The 21,384-nt window shown below is 37.5% G+C and overlaps 1 protein-coding gene across 2 annotated transcripts in view; it reads right to left on the minus strand.

Moving 5' to 3' along the window:
- Nucleotides 1–3,658: 3,658 nt before the first annotated feature.
- The window catches only part of ENPP6 (ectonucleotide pyrophosphatase/phosphodiesterase 6), a 133,162-nt gene continuing 115,436 nt past the window's right edge, over nt 3,659–21,384 (minus strand). For both annotated transcript variants that reach the window (XM_074275047.1, XM_074275046.1), the window contains exons 7-8: nt 9,534–9,657; nt 3,659–3,935 (exon numbers count right to left, since the gene is read on the minus strand). In XM_074275047.1, coding sequence (XP_074131148.1) covers nt 3,730–3,935; nt 9,534–9,657 — 330 coding nt within the window. In that variant the 3' untranslated portion in view covers nt 3,659–3,729. The remainder of the gene's footprint in view (nt 3,936–9,533; nt 9,658–21,384) is intronic.

A 21,384-nucleotide genomic window follows, 5' to 3' on the forward strand; every position in this document is an offset into this window, starting at 1 on the left:
GAGATATCATGGAGGAAATTTGTTTTGGTATGGATTGGAATAGATGGGCTTGGAAGTTCCAGGCAATTCTCCAGCCAGATGAATTTGAAGATCCTCCCTTCCATCTTTAAAACCTCATCCATTTGGAATTCCTGTTTGGGTTTGGATTAAAGATGAGGTAGATTAGGGGCTAATATTAAACTGGGGTAAAACCTAGGAGCAGAACTGAGATTAGAGGTAAATAGTCAAGATATAAAATCTATTAATATAATGTAAAAGGAGGCAAACTCCCCTAGTGATAGCTCAGAGTAGTTTTCAAAAACATTTTACATTAATATTTTAGTATTCAACTCTTGTGGCTGATATTCTATAATTCAATGCTCAAATTCATTAAAGTTTATTTGTAGGTATGCTTTTCTTAAAGAAAACTTAATGGACAAATATCCAAATCAAGTACAAAACAAATAAATTAGGAAGTTTTTTTTTTCTTAATAAATCGATCTTTTCTTCAAGAAGTTGTGATATAAAGTTGAAAAAACACAGGCTCTGTTGTAAGGAAAGATATGAATTCAAAACTACCCTTTGGTATTTATTAGCTGTGACTGTAGGCAAGTCACTTAACCTTTCTTTTTTAAAATTTCATTTTATTTTAATAGTATTTTATTCTTTCCAATTATTTATAAAGACCACTTTAAACATTCATTTTATATAAAATTTTGAGTTCCAAATTTTCTACCTTTTTTCCTTCTCTTCCTTCCCCAAGGCTGTAAGCAATTTTATATAGGTTACACATGTGCAATCATGTAAAATATATTTCCATATTACACTTAAATCTTTTTGAGTCTTATTTTCTTTATCTGTAAAATGGGGATTAAAAAAAAAAACTATAGTGCCTGCCTCAAAAGGTGGTTGTGAGAATCAAATGTGTTTTCCGTATAGCACTTTGGAAACTTTAAATCTGATGTAGATATCACTTTTTTTTTTAATTCTCTAAGCACATATAAAATAGAATTTACATTTTTCATGCATCTCTTCAGAAAAATATTCTACCTAGTCAACAGAGTAATAATTGTAATTACATTTGATATTTAATTATAATAGAGCTATATGAAAATAGTGACAAGAAAATATAACAAATGAAAATGATTTAAATTGAGATACTTGGGGGCGTATGTGGTAAATACAGGTGAATTATTTAATCATTATTAAACCACAGTTTAAGAACATTTTAAATAATTAAAATTCTATTAATTTCTTCCATTTCATTCTTTTGTTCCTTTAGGCACAATGACTAGGGTGCATAATCGGTGATTAATAAATGCTTAATGACTCATTGACTTTATTAAATATCATCTATGTGTGAGGCATCATTCTGGCACCATTATTTCAAAGCAACATCTTCAAGCTATATCAATCTCCTTGGGATCCAACAACTCTAAAGGTTGCCCTACCAACATCTCCCAATTTGTTTTTAATTCAAAAGTACTTTACAGTGGTTGGTTATGATCTCCATGGTAAGAGGAAATCTGCAGCATTTATTTGGAAAGCTTTTAACATTTACAAAAATTTAAGATTTTTTCCTTAGATGTTATTCCTAAAATAATTAATTGTTCCTTTTTGCACAGTGACCACTATAGTCTCTATTGATAGCATGATTTAGAAATATGAGTGAAAGCAGAATTTATTAAGGCAAATAGTTGACTTCCTTGAGAACCTCTACCAAACTTCATTAGTGTCTCCACTCTCATAGTTGTGTTTCATTTTAACCCAGTTCCAGGTGTCCAAGTATAGTTTGGTCTGAAGTGACCATGAAATTTTAGTTTAAGCCAAAATCTGAAGCTTAGGTTAGATGAATGATCAGAAAATGGGATTGGGCATAAAAGCCCTAAGGATTCAGGACTTTCTGCATTAAATCAGCTATTTTAGTCTACCCAAAGCCTTGTAATACTTCAAATAATTTCCTAGAGTTCTTTTAAAGTTAAAAATACTCTATGAGACTAAGATTTATCTAAACCAAAATAGTTATTTCAGGCTTTTCCTGATCTGGGCTTCAGTGTTTGAAGATAATTTGGAGAACTGTTTTTTGGGGGGTACGGATAAAAGCATGAAAAACGATCAATTATATTCATAGGTCTACTTGATATTGAATTACCCTTGAATTTAAAATTTGATTTTCTCTTCTTCATTTTCACTATTTGCTCATGGAGTGACAATTTTCTTTTTCCTATGCCTACACATCATGATGAATATAAATAGTCTGGAAAAAAGCAAGATGTACATTTTTGTTGTTGAGATGCTTCTGTTATATCCAACTATTTGTGACCCTGTTTGGGGTTTTCTTGACATAAATATTGGAGTGCCTTGCCATTTCCTTCTCTAGCTCATTTAATAGATGAAAGCAAGGCAAGAATTAAGTAACTTGCCCAAGCTAGCAAATATCTGAGTCCAGATTTGAACACAGGAAGATGAGTCTATCTTCAAACCTGTCACTCCATTCACTGCACTACCTAGAGGTCCTAAGATGTTATAAAGTCTGGATAAACAGTGAAAAAGAACTGTTTAGATTTGCCCTGATAAATCCATTGTAATAGGAACTTAACCTGATTTTTGAAATAAGGGAAGCAGGAAATTTGTAGTTGGAAAAACCTTCAGAAGTCATCTAGTTTAATCTACACATGGCCAAGATTCCCCACTTGGAACAGAACATTCTGGTGGATGAGCAACCTCTTCTTGAAGATCTCTAGTGAAGAGGAACCCACTTTCTCCTGAGGCAGCCCATTGTACTTGGGAATGGTTCTAATTATTAGGAAGCTTTTTTCCCTACCATCAAAACTAAATTAGTTTTTATTCTAATTCAACCTTTTTGTTTCTTTGTAGTTCTGCTCTCTAGGATCAAGTAGACAAAATCCAAAACCACTTTCCCACAAATGTACAAGTTAAATAAATGTTCCTAATTCTTTCAACTAAGCCTCATTTGATATGATCTGGAAGGACCTTCACTACCTGAGTTTTCCTCTTTCAGATGTCAGTTTTTCGATATCCTGCTTAAAATGTGACTTCCATAGGTGAAAATAATATTCTAGATGCTATCTGAACAAGGCAGAGGATTACAGAATGCTCCCTTTCTAAGTTCTGTCTCTTAATGCAACCCAAGATCACACAAGCATTTTTTGATTGTTGTATCATGGGATTTGATTGTGGTATCATGGGGTTGATTCATATTAAGCTTAAGCCCAATAATACTCCTAAATATGTCTAGACATTGTCTCCTTTATATGTCTCAATTGTCACAATTTCCCCCATCTCCTACTTCTGAGGTTGACTTTTTGGGGACCCACGTATAAGACTTTACATTTATACTATATTGTTGAGGCCTTTTTTGAAACTGGCTCTGTCTCTCAGTGGGGTTAACTGTCCCTCCCAATTTTGTGTCATATGCAACTCTAAAAAGCAAACCATATTTCCCTATTTCACTGATATAAAATGTTAAATAGTAGAGGGACAAGCACATATTCCTATGTGTTAATTTTTCAGAAAAAAATTTCATGTGTCTTGCCTTCATTCTCATGATATCTTTCAAATTCCCTTCCCCTTCCTATATGTCATTATCAGAAATTTTGACTTCTAAGCATAATATTCTATGAATGGGGAAGGAAGAACTTGGCAAACAGAAACAAGCTAGAGATAAAACTTATTATTATTAAAGACATATTGACTGATATCATTTTGGGACCCCAGGAATCACATCCATCATACAAATAGTAACAAGAGAATGAATGCTAGGGCACAGCTGATCAATTGCACAGAATGCATCACACTGGGTTGGCTGTTTAGCATGCATTCCACTCGGGACCAGGAGCCATTGTTGGGCAGTGGTGCTATCCCAACCAATTTGCACATAACGTTGTAAACATCCACTGCTCTGATTGGAGCCGCTCTGAAGTTGGACTTGAAATCTGAAAGGGAAATAGAAAGAGAATCTCACTTAATGAGCAGAGAGGACTGAATTAAAATGGAGGAGGGAATGGTTGTTATCGTTGGGCAGTATAATCCTTTGGGATAGAAACAGCAATGAAATGGACAAAATCCAATGAGCTAGCAGCAGATAAGAGGTGTTTTGTTTTTTGTTTGTTTTTTTTTTTTTTAAATAATACGATTTTACTGAGTGGAATGGTTTTTCACAGTCAACAAACAATATGTATAATTTGATTTTACACTCTCTATATCTTCCAGTTCATAATGGTTGGAGGTAGAGGGAAAGTACCTCTTGTGTGTCAGGCATAAGCAATTTTTGACATTATCTCATTTGATCAATTGTAAGTTAATGAGCTATGTCCCCATTATTGAACTTTGTACCCCCATTGTAGATGCCCTCACTTTCTGTATTGTGAAGATTTTATTTAGTGTAGGCAGCTAGGAATTGCAGTGGATAGATAGTGGTAGTGCATCTGGAATCAATATGACTCATTTTTCTGAGTTCAAATCTGGCTTCAGATATTTACTACCCTGGACAAGTCACTCCAGTTCTTCTTTGGCTACAAATTCCTTCCTTCTGCACGGCTCTGAGAAATAAACTTTCCTTTGTTCTTCTAATTTGTTCATAATATCACTCTTTATGTCTAAATCATGAACCCATTTCGACCTTATCTTAGTATATGGTGTTAGGTGTGAGTTAATGCCTAGTTTGTGCCATACTAATTTTTGTCAAAATAGTGAGTTCTTATTCCCAAAGCTGGGGTCTTTGGGTTTGTCAAATACTAGATTCTATATTCATTGATTATTTTGTCCTGTAAACCTAACCTATTTCACTGATTGACTATTCTGTTTCTTAGCCAGTATCAAATGGTTTTGATGACTGCTGCTTTATAATATAGTTTTAGGTCTGGTACAGCTTGGCCACCTTAATTTGCATTTCAAGATCATAGTTTCTAACACATAATTTTTTTAATGCTGCTTCCTGCTTTTCATCATACATAATACATTTTACTCCATCACCTCATTTTAATTCTAAAATAATCTTTTTTTCTTCAAGAGTTATGTCTTATAAATAAAATATTATTGGATTTTGTTTTCTAATTTATTTTGCTTTCCTCTTCCATTTTATCAGTAAGTTAATTCCATTCACATTCAGAGTTATGAATATTTAACTTTATATTTCTCTCTGTCCTGTCCGCTTGTACCTCTTCTCTCACTTTCCTCTTTATAAAAAAAAAAAAAAAAAAAAAAAAAAAAATGGTGATAGAAGAGAAGGGATTTCCCTCATACTTAGGTATTCTTGAGGCTCTCCCTAGGGGGTTGCTTTGTTTGGGATCTCTCCCTGCAATAGGCACCTTCTGAGGTTCTTCTCTACTGGTATGGGGCTGAGGGATTACTCCGGTACTGGAGTCACAGCCCACCACAGGCTTCAGGGCCAGTTCTAGCTAGATTAGGACTTTTATCTAGGACTTTTACCCTGCATTTTAGCTAGGGCCATAAATCACCTTCTGAACAATACCTGAAATGCCCTGAGGCTGTTCTTGCTGCTGGGATACTAACTAAACACTTAAGTTTTATTGAATTAAATTATTGAGACTGAGCTGGCCTTGGGCTCTGTTTCTGGGAATGAAATGGAATAGAGGGACCTTCTGCCCTCTGTTCTCTGAGACTGCTCCTTCTGGAGTTGAGCTCAAGCAAACAAGTCATAGATTTCGGTTGGATCCCTGCCTAGTTTGTGCACGATTGTTGCACTCACCCAGAATGCCTCTAAATTCTTCAGCCATGGGTTTTGTCCTCAGGCAGGCTCCTTCTAGAGCTTTAATTTCATATAGGAGTTCTAGACCTCCCAAATGCTTTAGGGCAGTTGCCTATACTTTGTCCTCTGAGGCTTTGCTCTCAGCCAGCCCTAGAAATTTTTGTATCTCAGAATTCCTGCAGGACTCTGGGAATCTAGTATCTAAGATTCTTTGAACCTATGAATTCTTAGATTTGGTGAAAGAATCTACAATCAAAGTCCAAAGAGAATGCCTGGACTAGATGGTCTCTCTGATAATCTCACCAGAGTTCTCTTTGATGCTGGTGTTCCTGGGGTAAGTATTTGAATGTGCCCTAGGTGACTTAGGAGCCACAAGCCCCAGTGTGAAAAACTCCTGCACAAACAAACCCCATTAAACTCCCTCATTGGAATCTCTGAATATTCCTTTAGTCTCCTTTGCTCTTGGCTTTGGATTTCCAAAAAAAGTAGTCTTGGGATGGGGATGGGGGAAGTCTGGAAATTCTGATTCATAAGCAAAATGTCAGAGCTTGAAGGGTCATCTATGTTCAAGTAGGACATGATTCAGCTGCCCTGGCCAACATGTCTACTCATTGGTCACTAGGGAAAGATCTCATGTTTAGAGTACTGACAGATAAGGGAAAGCTTGTGGGGATCTAAAAATTGGTGTGATTCTTGGTATCCTCTGTCTCCTTTCTTATTGCTTCCCCACTGTCACTCATTCAGTTTCCTTCTCTGTAAAATGGGAATACTAATAAGCACTAATCACCCAGGGTTATTGTGAGGATAAAAGAAGATCATATTTTAAAAAGTTATTTCAGAGGTTAGCATATAGTAGGTTCTCATGTGTGTTTATAAAGCAAAACCTTGTAGGGCACTGTGTCTCACACTCCTAATCATCCTTATTCTTTTCTTTTGGTGCAAATTTAAGCGTGTGAAGCCAATCAATACCTCAATTTAAGTTAAATAACTTTCTCTAAGGCACATGGGTAGCACATAATACAGACTTTGAACTTCTTCCTCCATTTTCATTGTGCTATACTTTGTTCCCCTTTATGGAAGAGGCCAGTCAGGTCTGTTCCAGACTCAATCACTTTGTGACTTTGAGCAAGGACCTTTCTAGCTAAGACTTATCTTCAAACATCCCTGATATGAAGGGATTTAACTAGATAATCTTTAAGGCTCTAATAGTTCTGCCCACTTACTGAACCAACTCATCTCTGCAACCAATCTAGCTAGAACTTAAAAGACTTGGACTGAGGAAGTTTTTGTTGGTCAGTCTTTTTCATTGTGTCCAACTCTTTGTGATCCCATTTGGAGTTTCCTTTCTTTTCTTGGTGAGGAAATTGGGGTTAAATGACTTGCCCAGAGTCACACAACTACTAAGCTTTAAGTGTCTGAGGTCAGATTTGAACTCAGGTTGTCCTACCTCCAGAGCCAGTGCTCTATCTACTACATCATCAAACTGCCCTTATTTGTGATTTTCTTGACAAAGACACTAGATTAATTGGCCATTTCCCTCTCCAAAACATTTGACAGATGAGAAAACACACAACTCAGCATTCTATTCACTGAAGCACCTGGTTGCCTCCATCACTAGAAGAAGCAATAGCTAACAAAACCTTACTGAGGCCACACTGGCTTCATCATATCCTGAACTAGGGGTTCAGAGAGTTGGAATATTCAGTAGGAGGAGTATGATAATACTTGGGGCATCTAGGTGGTACCGTGGATAGAGCTCTGGGACTGGAGTCAGGAAAATCTAAATTCAAATTCAGCCTCAGACATTAACCTGTGTGACTCTAAGCAAGTCACTTAATTCTGTTTGCCTCAGTTTTTTCATCTGCAAAATGAGCTAAAGAAGGAAATAGTAAATCACTCTAGTATCTTTTCCAAGAAAACCCTAAATGGAGTTACTGCATGTGACTATAAAGAATGAACAGCAAAAGCATAATATATATTATAAAACCTTTCCTAATTGACTTTCATCAGATTTATTTTGAGTGTTACTAGGAAGTGTGGCAGCTTGAGAAATTTTTAAAAGGTCGAGCAATATATGCTAGCATCATGTTTGGAAGGACAGTAGAGCAAGTTTAGATCTATGGCTATTGCATGTGAGAATTGGAAAAGAACTAATCAAGAGCAGCTGATGATCTGGCCAGATTTCCTGCAGATGGGAAAAATCATCATGAACACTTTGTTTGTATAGGGGGAGATGGAAGAGGTTTATATATGGTCTGTGTGAACATCTGTACATCGTCAAATCTAGTTTGACAAAATCAATTCAGTCCAACAATTTTTTTTTAAGTATCTGCTACAAGTTGGAAAACATCACAATTTCCTTTGTTAAGGATCTTAGTTAGAATTGGAATTAGGATTTAGGATTTTGTTAAGGATTTAATGGGAGGTTGGGGACTTATAGTCCCATAAGCAAATAAGATTGTGCTAAAGGTGAAGCAAAGAAACAGGTAAAAAGTGAGGAATGAGAGAAGGGTGGGGCTCACTTTTAACTGCAAAGATGATTAAAAAAAAAAGGATTCCTGAGGAAGTTGGTACCTGAACTAAGTCTAGAAGGAAAAGAAGGGTTTCAGCAGGCAGATATAGAAGCAATATATTTTAAGAACGGAGTCCAGCCTGAGTGAAGGTCTTGAAATGGGAGATAGACAGGGCAAAATGGTAAATTGTGAATCCTCCAGTTTTGCTGGAAGATATTGAGGTGAATGATACCAGCAAATGCTACTTTTCTATCTCCCATCTAAAAGCTAATCTGGTGCTCCTTTAGTTCTAGAAGCCTGGGTCAGACCTACAGAGGCTCCTGAAATTCTGCCCTGATAGCAGATCTGTCTGTTCTAGATTAACCAATAATTTGGAAGCATCTTGAGAGACTACAGTCTCTAGGTTCAGTCATTTGAATTTGCTTCTAGAATAAAATGTTCTTAATAGAAAAAAGTTCATAAACTTTTTAAAGAAAAGACATTTTTGATATTATATTTCAACAGAATTGGTTTCTTTTGTAATCTCATATACTTTATTTCAGAAGTTCTCAGTGCCCAAGGGGTCCATGACACAGACAAGGTTAAAAACTCCTGTACAAGAGGCAAGGTGGTCATACAAGTGCTGGATTTGGAGGCAAGAAGCCCTGGTTTCAAATCCTGCCCTCTGCTACTTCTTAGCTGTGTGACAATGGGACAAGTGGCTTAAACTCCTTTCTGAGCATCAGTTTTTTCATTTGTCAAATGAGGAGGTTGACTTCAGAGATCACTCCTAGCTCTAAAGCAAGACTCCTGTTCTTAATGCAGGGTCTCAGGCAAATCTGATCGAGTGTTGACCCAGACTTCTAGTTGGCACGGACTGACCTGGCCCCTGCAGAGTGCTCAGCATTAGAAAGATCGCTGGGAGAGGTTTCTCTCTCAGCCCCCTGGAGTGACTGTGGCAGGTTTGAAGCACACAGCTGTCAGCAGCCGTGGCTGATAAGCCTTCTCAGACATCAGATAGCTCTGAAATAACATTTTGATGAATTAAGTGTAAAACGAATCATGGACATGTGGAATACATTTTCCCCCCACTACCCTTACAATTCAGAATTTACGAGGAAAAGCATTTGGCCACACTTGGCAAACCCAAGAAGCATTTGAAAAAAAATCCACCACAAGATGTTGAAGACCTGTGGGTTTGCAGACTCTCTCATAAATAGTGATCAGAAAGAAATCCCTCCAAGCATCCTGGGAGAGCTGGCCCAGGCCTTCTGGGAAGGAAGTTTCTGCCAGGTTGCTGGCTAAGGAACTGGACTCTCTCATTGACTTACCGGGTCCGAAGCCTAGGAAGATGCCCCTCATGTCCATGAGCTCATTGTCATAGCCATGCCAACCCCATTGCCAGCCTTCCCGCTTCCCTGTGCTGTTCATCCAGAAGGGGAGTGCTTCTTTTTTCTGAGGATCAAAAAAGGAAACACATACTCATGTGACTAGAATCTCCTTGGGGACAAAAGCCTCAGAGATCAACCAACCCAACTTAGACTGGAGGCAAAGAGGATTTCTTGCATATTTCTAGAGCAATCATCAGGAGCTAAGCTAGATAGTATAACGAGTAAGAAGACTGGATATAAAGGGCTCAAATCCTTCTTCTGATAGTTAATATGGTGTCACTTAAGGTCACTTAACTTGCCCCAGTTTTCCTATCTGTAAAATGGGGGGGAGGGAAGGGGAGAAGGGAATAGCACTTAATTCACAGGGTTGTTGTGAAGATCAACTAGGATAATCCTCATAAAGCCCTTTGCAAACCCTATATAAATGCTAGGTATTATTATTGCTCAGTCAGCAAGCATTTATTAAGTGATTTCTATGTGCCATGCACTCCGCTAAGTACTAACAATACAAAGAAAGGCAAAACTACAGTCCCTGAACTGAAGGAGCTATATATATATATACAAATTTGGCCTCACACACTTAGTAGTAACTGGGCAAGTGACTTAACCCTATTTGCTTTAGTTTCCTCATCTGTCAAATAAGCTGGAGAAGGAAATGGTAAACCACTCCAATATATTCGCCAAGAAAAACTCAAATGGGTTCACAAAGATTCAGATACAACTGAAATGACTGAACAACACCATATATGTATACATATGTATACTTACATATATATAAACACATTTTATATACTATAAATGGAAGGTTTTCTTGTTGCTATAGGTGATACAGTGGGTTGAATTCTGGTTCCAAGTTCAAATCCAGCCTCAAACATTTACTAGTTGTGAGACCTGGGCAAGTTACTTAATCCTATTTACCTCAGTTTCCTCCTTTGTCAAATGAGCTGAAGAAGAAAATGGCAAACACTCCAGAGTCTCTGCCAAGAAAACCCCAAATGAGTTCACAAAGAATAAGATATAACTGAAAAAACAATTTGTACAACATGGCTCCATGTTATCTCTAGGATCAAATATAGCCTCTATCTGGCATTAAAAACTCTTCATAGGTGCCAAAGAACCTTTCCAGTCTTATTCTACATTATTTTCCTTCACATACCCTGAGACCCAGCCAAAGCAGCCTTCTTGCTGTTTCTCATATATGACACTCATCTCCCACCTTTGCTCAGAATATTCTCTCCCTTCTCTCCCTTTCCATGTGGAATGCTCCTTTTCCAGCCAACTCTTAAATGTCCTGATTTTCCTCAGCCTAGATATCACTTCCCTCCTATCTGAGTTTCCTTATTCTCCTCAGTTGCTGGTGTCGCTCCCACTATATTACTTTGCATTTATGCTGCATATATTTTGAATATTTTTATATATCCTTCATAGATTACAAGCACTTTATGGACAGGTAATTGTTTTGTTGTTGTTTGTTTTGTCTTTGAATTTCCCAGTTTAGGGACATCTTACAGTGTCTGGGCAAATAGTATAATAGTATTTTAGTCATTTTTTTTTCAGCTAAATCCCAATTTTTGTGACCCCATTTGGGGTTTTCTTATCATAAATACTAGAGTGGTTTGCCATTTCCTTCTTTAGCCCATTTTTCAAATGAGAAAACTAAGGCCTGGATAAGTGGAGTAAGTTGGCTAGAATCACATAACTAGCCAATGGTAAGACTGGAATTAGAGCAGCCATATCTTGACTCCTAGGCCAGTGTTCCCTCTACAGCCCCATGCCGCCTTTTACTCCCTGGAGCCATAGGGGATATTCCTACTTCTTCCTCCACTTGATGATTCTTAGTTCTTCATATGCTTAAAGATGGATACCATGTCAGTTTCCTCTTCTTCAGGTTAACCATTACCAACCTCCTTCAAAAGGACTTTCTTATGATTGTTTCAAGACCTGCTCAATATGCTTTTTGCCTTCTTCTAGTGGTTTTGAATGTTCTAAAATTTTAAGGAACTTGGTACATTTATAACACATTCCATGATGATAGTTTCAATTTCATCAATGTGAGAAACCAAAGTGATTGATAGATAAGCTTGATGGATAAGTTGGGGATTAACCATTTTTTGGTGCTCTCTATTACCAAATAATGCCATCAGCATCCTTCTCTAATTGATTCAATCAGTCAGTCAGTCAACAAGAAAGTCACCTACTATGTGGAAGGCACTGTGATAGAGGTTAGGGATAGAGTGGCAAAAATTAAACAGTCCTTGCTATCAAAGAGTTTACATTCTATTAGGACGTGTGTGTGTATGTGTGTGTGTGTGTGTGTGTGTGTGTGTGTGTGTGTGTATGAAAGAGAGAGAGGGAAGGTTAGGGAAAGAAAAGGAGGGAGGGAAGTGGGGGAGGAAAGAGCTCCCTCTTTGAGAGGGAAAGAGGGAAGAATGGAAGGAGAGAGAAGGAGGGAGAGAGACAGAAGCAGAGAGAATCAGAGATGGAAAGAGAGTGTGAGGGGGGGAGACACAGAGAGGAGAGAGAGAGAGAGAGAGAGAAGAAGAGAAGAGAGAGAGGAAGAAGGGGGAAGAGGGGGAGGGAGGGAGGGAGGGAGGGAGGGAGGGAGGGAGAGAGAGAGAGAGAGAGAGAGAGAGAGAGAGAGAGAGAGAGAGAGAGAGAGAGAGAGAGAGAGAGAGAGAGAGAGAGAGAGAGAGAAAACTGGGAGGATCAGCAAAGGCTCAATGTTAGAAGGTAACACTTGTGGTGTGTTTAAAACAAACAAGTGATATTAAGAGGCAGAGCAGAGGATGGAAGAGGTATGTGGGACAGACAAATGAGAGAGTACAGAGACAGGTAACCTTAAGACAGACAGTGCTAGGCTGCATCTGAGCAAAGCTCCCATCATATCTTACATCTCTAACTCTGCTGCATGTTATCTGGGATGAGTGGAAGAGCCTAAGCCAATGGTGACATCCTCAAGTACTCTTCATCTATATAATCACCCTGCAAGAGGAGAAATTCCCAAACTCAGAGTTGCAAGGGACCCTCAAGGCCATCTAGTCCAATGTGTATTTGGCAAAAATCCCTGTTAATCCTGCATGAGACTGAGAGAAATTATCAATGACTAATAACTTGGGGAGATCCAGAGTCTCCCTTTTTTCTAAATCCTAATTAAAAAATTCATCTTTTGAAGGACATTGTTGATGATGAGATTGGAGTATCTACCAGGGTGGTTACTTTGTTCTTTCAGACTTGGGTGAGGTATATATTCTTTGAATAGACAGACCAAAATTTTCTATTTTGTGATCAATAATGATCTCTAGTTCTCCTTTGGTCACAAATTCCTTTCTCCTCCACAAGTCTGAGAGGTGAACTATCCTCTGTTCCTCTAATTTATTTATGATCTTGTTCTTTATGCCTAAATCATAGACCCATTTTGATCTTATCTTAGTATGTGGTGTTAAGTGTGGGTGCATGCCTAGCTTCTGCCATACTAATTTCCAGTTTTCCCAGCAGTTTTTGTCAAATAATGAATTCTTATCCCAAAAGTTGGGATGTTTGGGTTTGTCAAACACTAGATTGCTATTTTTATTCACTATCTTGCCCTGTGAACCTAACCTATTCCACTGATCAACTAGTCTATTTCTTAGCCAATACCAAATGGTTTTGGTGACTGCTGCTTTATAATATAGTTCTAGATCAACTTAAAAAGCTTTTGAACAAAATTGGGAAAACATTTTTATAGTTAAAGGTTCTGATAAAGGCCTCATCTCCAAAATATACAGAGAATTGATTTTAATTTATAAGAAATTAAGCCATTTTCCAATTAATAAATGGTCAAAGGATATGAACAGACAATTTTCAGATGATGAAATTAAAACTATTTCCACTCATATGAAAGAGTGTTCCAAATCACTACTGATCAGTGAAATGCAAATTAAGACCACTCTGAGATACCACTACACACCTGTCAGATTGGCTAAGATGACAGGAACAAATAACGATGAATGTTGGAGGAGATGTGGGAAAACTGGGACACTGATGCATTGTTGGTGGAGTTGTGAAAGAATCCAACCATTCTGGAGAGCAATCTGGAACTATGCCCAAAAAGTTATCAAAATGTGCATACCCTTTGACCCAGCAGTGCCACTACTGGGCTTATATCCCAAGGAAATACTAAAGAAGGGAAAGGGACCTGTATGTGCCAAAATGTTGTTGGCAGCCCTTTTTGTAGTGGCTAGAAGCTGGAAGATGAATGGATGTCCATCAATTGGAGAATGGTTGGGTAAATTATGGTATATGAATGTTATGGAATATTATTGTTCTGTAAGAAATGACCAACAGGAGAAATACAGAGAGGCCTGGAGAGACTTACATCAACTGATGCTGAGTGAAACGAGCAGAACTAGGGGATCATTATACACTTCAACAATGATACTGTATGAGGATATATTCTGATGGAAGTGGATATCTTCAACATAGAGAAGAGCTAATCCAATTCCAATTGATCAATGATGGACAGAATCAGCTACACCCAGAGAAGGAACACTGGGAAATGAGTGTAAACTGTTAGCATTTTTTGTTTTTCTTCCCAGATTATTTTTACCTTCTGAATCCAATTCTTCCTTTGCAACAACAACAACAACAAAATTCGGTTCTGCACATATATATTGTATCTAGGATATACTATAAGATACTTAATATGTATGGGAATGCCTGCCATCCAGGAAAGGGGGTAGAGGGAAGGAGGGGAAAATTCGGAACAGAAAGGAGTACAAGGGATAATGTTGTAATGCATATGTACTGTCAAAAAATGTTATAATTATAAAATTAATAATAATAAAAAAAATAATAGACCAAGGCAAAGGGTATAGAGATTAAACTTTCTGTCCAAAGGTGATGTGATATCACTCTCAGTCCCTCATTTTAAAATAGCCCACTTACTAACCAATCAGAGTTGATTGCCACTCGTCTTCCAAAAGAATACCTAAGCTCTGAGTCTGCCATGATTATCTTTGCTCTAACAGAAATGGCCAAATGACCATTCTTTTATTAATAATATGCTGGTCTTATTTAGCCCAAAAATTATAATCTCAAAATTATTTTGTTGCAAGGCACTGCAGAGGATCACTCTTTAAACTCAGTTTTTTTCATCTATAAAATGAAGGAGTTGTTATCAGTAATTTTTGAAATCCTTTCTAGCTCTAAATTTGTGACATCAATTTCCTCCAAATGGTCAAATAGCATCTCCTGGAAAACCTGAAGTGAGGGAAAACCTAACTTGAGAGAGACCCAAGAATAACCCCCTAATGGTGCCACACTGTTCTGTCCTGTATTGCTACCTTAACTTTCAGTTCAACTTGATTTTCTTTCACTATATGCTCCCACTAAGTCTAGTCTAAGCCAGTCTATACCCATCTCAGACTCCTTTCCATCCTCTAGCACCCCTTGATAATTAATTGTGCAGAAATTCCCCAACCATTTACTTGTATTCATCATAGTTATTAGTGAGGGTTCACAATTCATATATTTGTTCACACCCAAATCCCCCAGTTTCTTAATCTTTCCACTGTACTGGCCCTACTGCCCAAGACCAATCATTCCTTCCCACCTATTAAGTGAGTAGATCATTGAAACCTAAAGCAACCAGGAGGCTCAGAGGAGCCAGGGGTCTTGCCAGTATTATCTTGGAGTTCTCCTCAGACACCTGTACACTCCCAACAATCCCCAGATGCCACTAGCTGTTGGTCGAAACCTACTCATCACTTGGGACAGTGTGGCAAGGATTGCAAGGGTGGGCCCCTCATTCCTTGTCTAGCTGCCATGTTGTATTGCATGCTCATCCACTCACACCCTGTAAATCTCTCCCTTACATTATTGCTTTTTCAAATCTCTGTTTCATTGAATTTGTTTCCTGAATTTCCATCAGCCCTTCCTCCAATTCCCAGTTGTCATTAATAACTGCCCAGGTTGATTCTGCATTATTACCTGGCAGCATTTCTATATGGCTGTCATTTCTACCTTCTCCCTGTTTGTCTTCAGTGATGATTACAACACCTCTCAATTTAGCTTCATCAGCTAATTTAATGAATGTGTTGCTTTTTCACTCTCTCTGCTTACACAGCTACAACTGCTACAATTCTAATCAGGGCATTAGTATTATTAACAACAATGCTAATTATTTCAGATCATGGAAGTAATATAACAGGCTAAAAGGGTTAGTTCCAAGGGGATAGTCTGGGGAAGTAGAAAGAACACTAGTTTGGGAATCAAAAAGTATGGGTTCAAACCATAGGTCTGCCATTAATTAGCTGGATGACCTTGGACAGTCACTCTCTAAGCATCAGTTCCCTCTTCTATAAAGTGAGGGGATTGGACTCATTGACCTTTATGATCCTTTCTCTCTTTAATGTTATGATTTTATGCTTCTTAATTCAAATAAATGGACCTAAGGATGTCAATAAACACAAAGATTCAGTCATGTGAACACCATTAGAGAAAGCAGTTAATGTTACAAGTATATGCTAAGAGTTAAATTATTTCAAATAAACAATTGGTCTTGGTGAAAGTTTTTAATGAATTAGATGGTTTTTGGATTACGGCAGTCATTCGTAATAATTCATTGAGCATCTGCTGTATTCTAGGCACTAAGGAAACATTAGGTATACAAATGTAATGAGGGCCTAGTCAAAATTGGGGAGCATGTAAAAGCAATGAGCCTAATTTTGGAAGTGTTTGATAATGTAGGATAGAGGGACTTTGCATCAATTTAGAATATGAACAGGTATTCTGTGACTTACATGTTTGCTTCCTAAATAGTGAAGAAATGCCTTTTAATTGGTTGAACTGAAACTGATTATGCATATAAAACGTACTAACCAACTAAATCCAGTTTCCTTTCCTCCGGTGGCAATTGAGGAAAGAACTGCTATAAGCCTCATGGTGCATCAGGGGCCTTGGGTTCTCCCCACCTGGGCTGCCACCATTGAGCTCATGAATAGAAGAGTCTGCTATTGCTTTGGTACCCACCTTCTTCAAAGAGGATTGGAGATTCAATTATGAGATTCAAAAGATTGGAAAACCAGCTTAATTTGCTAGCAGCTATAGCTGCTAAACCTTTAAGAAGCAACTTCCCTGACCCCATCCAACTATGAATAAACTCTGTGCAAAGATCTTATTTCCTGAAGGCAAAGGAGCAAACCCTTGCTATTAATCATCATATGTGGATCATATCCTATCAATGAACTTGGCAGAAGAAAGAATGCTTCTGGCTAAGTTTGAGCCCATTATTCCTAGGAGAATGAATTGTTATTCAAAAGGCTATATACACACACAAATATATATTTAAAATCCGGGTTCTTCCTCTATCTTTTTTAGTCCATTCCTCTATCTTTTTTTATCCATTTATCAACCTATAATATGTTAATCAATATTGAGAAAATATTTCTGCAATGCAACTGATATTAAGGAAACATACTATAATGTTAATATATGATTTTCTACCTATTTCTATTTCAGTTTAATAGCATTCTTCCAAAGAGTAGAGATCTCCACATTAATGAAGGTGAAGGAAAGCATGGTCTGCACATTAAGATGTAATAGGGCTAGGGAAAAAAACCAGTATTGTTGTTTGTTCTTGATTCTTGAAGAGTATCAATGATGACATGATGATGATATTTTTGACTTGCAAGTGAATTGGATTTGAGTAAGACACAGCTGTGCAGAGTCATCAGTCTCACTCTCTTCTCCAGAGTCATCTGAGTTCAGTAGCAAGACACTGGCGCTGGATAGAGTGGGAGTCCTTAGCCATTTTAAACTAGGCTCTTTCCCAGGTCTTTGTTTGAGACAGCACCCATTCAGTGACAAAATGCTAGGTAAGAATTGAAGCAAAAGATGTCTCCTTTGCCTTCACAAAAGAATCAATCTGGTAAGGGAAGATGGTCAGAATTTTTGACCAGAATAGAAACAATTGTTATCTCATTCTGGGCCATTATAACTTAAAACAATTGGGGAAAAACTATAGATCCCATTAGTAACTCTGTGTGTGTGTGTGTGTGTGTGTGTGTGTGTGTGTGTGTGTGTGTGTGTGTGTGTGTGAAATAATAGGTTAATTTCTATCACTGAGAGGGCCTCTCTTACTAAGGAAATAAGACAACCCCAATCAATGGGGATAAATTTTGGTATGTATATGGAAAGTACAGCAGGAAGTAAGACATAATGGAAAGAGAAATAGCTCTGGAGTCAGGAATTGGGTTCAAATGTTGCCCCCAACTTCTACTACCTGTGTACCTCAAACAACTCCCTAGCTTCAGTTTTCTTTATCTGTACAAAGACATTTTATCCTGAGATTTCTTCTAGTTCTAGATCTATGATGCTATGTCTGTTTATGGGGACTAATGATTCATTTTCTAACATATTTTTCTCAAACAAATATTCAAACAAACATTCCTTCTCTTAAGGAGCTTACATTCTATGAAGGAAACAACATGTATAATGTATCCACTATCATGTTGCTTCTATTAAGATATCTAGAACAAGGGTTCTTGATCTGGAGTCTCTGACCTGATTTTTAAAAATATATCTTGAAAACTACATTTTAATATCCTTCTGTGTATTTTATTTTATGCACGTCAAATTGTTCTGAAAAGGGGTCTGTAGGGTTTTACCAGATTCCAGAGGGATACATGACACAAAATAGAATACTTAGATTAGAGAAGACTTCCTACCTATTAAATGGAGACAAGAGGCCCAGGATGAGTAGGCAGTACCAACAAACTTTGTAAAAGGAGTACCTACAATGAAGAGGGCCCAGATCAATGTAAGGGGAAGAGGGTAGGAACAGACCTTTATTCAGAGGCTCTCTTTTACTCTTTCTTCTGGTTGGCACCTCCTCCTCCCTTCCTCCAGGGTCTGTGGAATAGGCCAACTCTCCAGGCATTTACTCACTCCAGACTGCTGCATTTTTGGAATCTATTAGCACTTGTTTTTCTCACCCTTAACATTCCTTTGATGTTCCTCTCTGCATAAATCAGCAGATGGCTGCTATTGCAAAAGGAGAGAGGGAGAGGGAGAGAAAAAGAGAGAGAGATAGAAATAGAGACACAAAGAGAGACAGAGAGAAAGAGAGACAGAGAGAGACAGAAAAAGACACAGAGAGACAGAGACAGATGGAGGCAGAGAGAGACTTTCATGGTGGCAGTAACTGTTAGAGTAACCCACTTTTATCCTCAGCAGGAAACTTAAGGTTCAGATTCTTTGAGATTGCTGGGTAGCTTTGATATGTACAGCATATGAATCCTCACTGGCACAGAACACTGAAAGGGTATTTGTAGTGTCCTCCTTAAAAAGACACAATTATGATCTATTTCTAGGAAATCTATCAGACTTCCTTCCAGGAGGAACTAACATATTAAATCTGTCTAGAACATCAAAACCCCTCTGTCTGTTTGTCTAAGTATTACTGCTCTCTCTTCATACCCCAAATATCCCTCATGAAGCCTTTTCCATTCCAAGGATTTGAAGGGTAGTAGAGCAGAAGAGGTCCCAACAGCAGAAATAGGAACAATGGGTAAAAGTCACAGATTTACACTCAATATCAGGGAAACCTTTCCTAGAAATTAGAAATGTTCAAAAATGAAATGCCCTGGCTTGTTAGGGAATGAGTTCCCCATCACTGGAAGTATTCACACAAAAGCTTATTGACCAATTGCTGGTATGTTATACAGGGTTTCTTTTTTCAAATGTGGGTTTAATGAAGGATTCTCAGGTTGCTTTCATTTTTCATTATTTTGACTAATCTAGTCCTTGGTTTTTCTCTCCCTTCTTCAAACTCCTGTTTTTTGGTCTGTGTGATTTTTGGCTTGGATTTTCTCTCGCTTTAACTGTACCCTCCTTCCTTGCGATTATTATTTCTATGTGGATGTCTCCCAATTCAATGTAACCAATGCCAATTCTCCTATTTCCAAGTGTTTGGTGAAAATGAGATCATAAATTTAGTACTGAGAGGTTTCTCTGAAAAATCTAGATTAGCTCTCTCATTTACAGATACAAAATTGAGGACAGAGTTCAAATGACTTACATGTGCATATACATGTACCTATACACGTGCAATCCCACCCTCGTCTAGGCATGTCTAGTTCTAACATGGAGCCTATTTGCATCCCTTTTCTGATGGGTGGGGGTACTCTCCTTGATTAGCTGCCTGCATCTTTTGAAATGGTGAAACCAAACCAGTTTCTCTGCAATCTTAATAGTTGGACTATTTAAAAAGTACTATTTTGTTTTTATCCAAACACATATAAAAACATTTTTAACAATCATTTTTCAAACTCTGAGCTCCAAATTCCCTCCCTTCTTCCCTTTTGAGCCCTCCTCATTGAGAAAGCAAGCAATATGATATAGTTTATATATGTATAGTCATGCAAAACATGTTTCTAAAATAGTTACATTGTGAAAGAAAATATAGATTAAAAAACCTTCAAAAAAAATAAAGTTGTTTTTTTTTCCCCCCAAAGTATGCTCCAATCTGTATTCAGATATCATCAGTTCTTTCTTTGGGGATGGATAGAATTTTTCATGAGAAGTCCCTCAGAATTGTCCTGCATCATTATGTTGCTGAGAATAGCTAAATTATTCACAGCCAATAATCGCAAGCAATAAAAATCACAGCAATAAAAATATTGCTGTTCCTTTGTAGCAATACATTTCATTTTGTAACTGCTCATGTAAGACTTTCTAAATTTTTCTGAAAACTTTCTGCTCATCATTTCTAATACATTCCATCACAGTCACACATGATAATTTGGTAAGCCATTCCCCAGTTGATGGGCATACCCTCAATTTCCAATTCTTTGCACCAGAAAAGAGCTGATATATATATATATATATATATGTATGTATGTATGTATATAGATCCTTTTCCTTTTTGGTTTTTTAACCTCTTTCTGGATATAGATCTAGTACTGGTATTGCTAGCTCAAAGGGTATGAATGGTTTTATAAGCCTTCATCAATTCATAACTCCATCAATAATGTGTTGAAGTCTACATCCTCTCCAATGCTGGTTACTTCCCTTTTCTGTCATATTATAGAAATAGGTATGAGGTAATACACCAGAATTGTTTTAATTTGCATTTTTCCAATTAATATTGATTTAGAGCTTTTTTCATATAGCTATAGATAGCTTTGATTATTTCACTTGAAAAACGTTCATTTCTTTGGAGCATTTATCAACTGGGAATTGGGACTGATTTTTATAAATTTAATTCGGGCCACAATCAGTACTACTGATTTCCAATCATTAAGTTCTGAGTAAAAGCCAGAGAAAAATAATTAATATAATCTTAACTCTTCTAATCAACTCCTCCTTAGCAACAATCACTGTTCTTATTGCCTTTTGACTGCCTCAACTCTACCTATACTTAGAAAAATCTAGCCCCTATGAATGCGGGTGCGACCCCTTAGGTTCTGCCTGGCTCCCATTCTCAATAAAAAGTTTCCTGGTTGCCATTATGTTTCTTCTCTTCGACCTAGAAATCGCCCTTCTTTTACCACTCCCATGAGTCATCCAATTACCAACAACAGGATCTATGCTCGTCCTATTATTTTCCCTGATTATCCTACTTACAGGCGGCAGAGCATATAAATGGTTCCATTCTTGAATGGACCAAATAGGTTTTTAATCTAAGTAAGATAATTGATTTCAACTCAATAAATCATGGTTCTACCCCATGAATAACTTATGCTTCCTGTTAACTTAAATCTGATTGTGGCTTTCCTGTTAGCCCTTATAGGAGTTGTAATTTATCAATCTC

The sequence above is a fragment of the Sminthopsis crassicaudata genome, chromosome 6 (genome assembly GCF_048593235.1).
Source record: "Sminthopsis crassicaudata isolate SCR6 chromosome 6, ASM4859323v1, whole genome shotgun sequence".
NCBI classification, from domain to species: domain Eukaryota; kingdom Metazoa; phylum Chordata; class Mammalia; order Dasyuromorphia; family Dasyuridae; genus Sminthopsis; species Sminthopsis crassicaudata.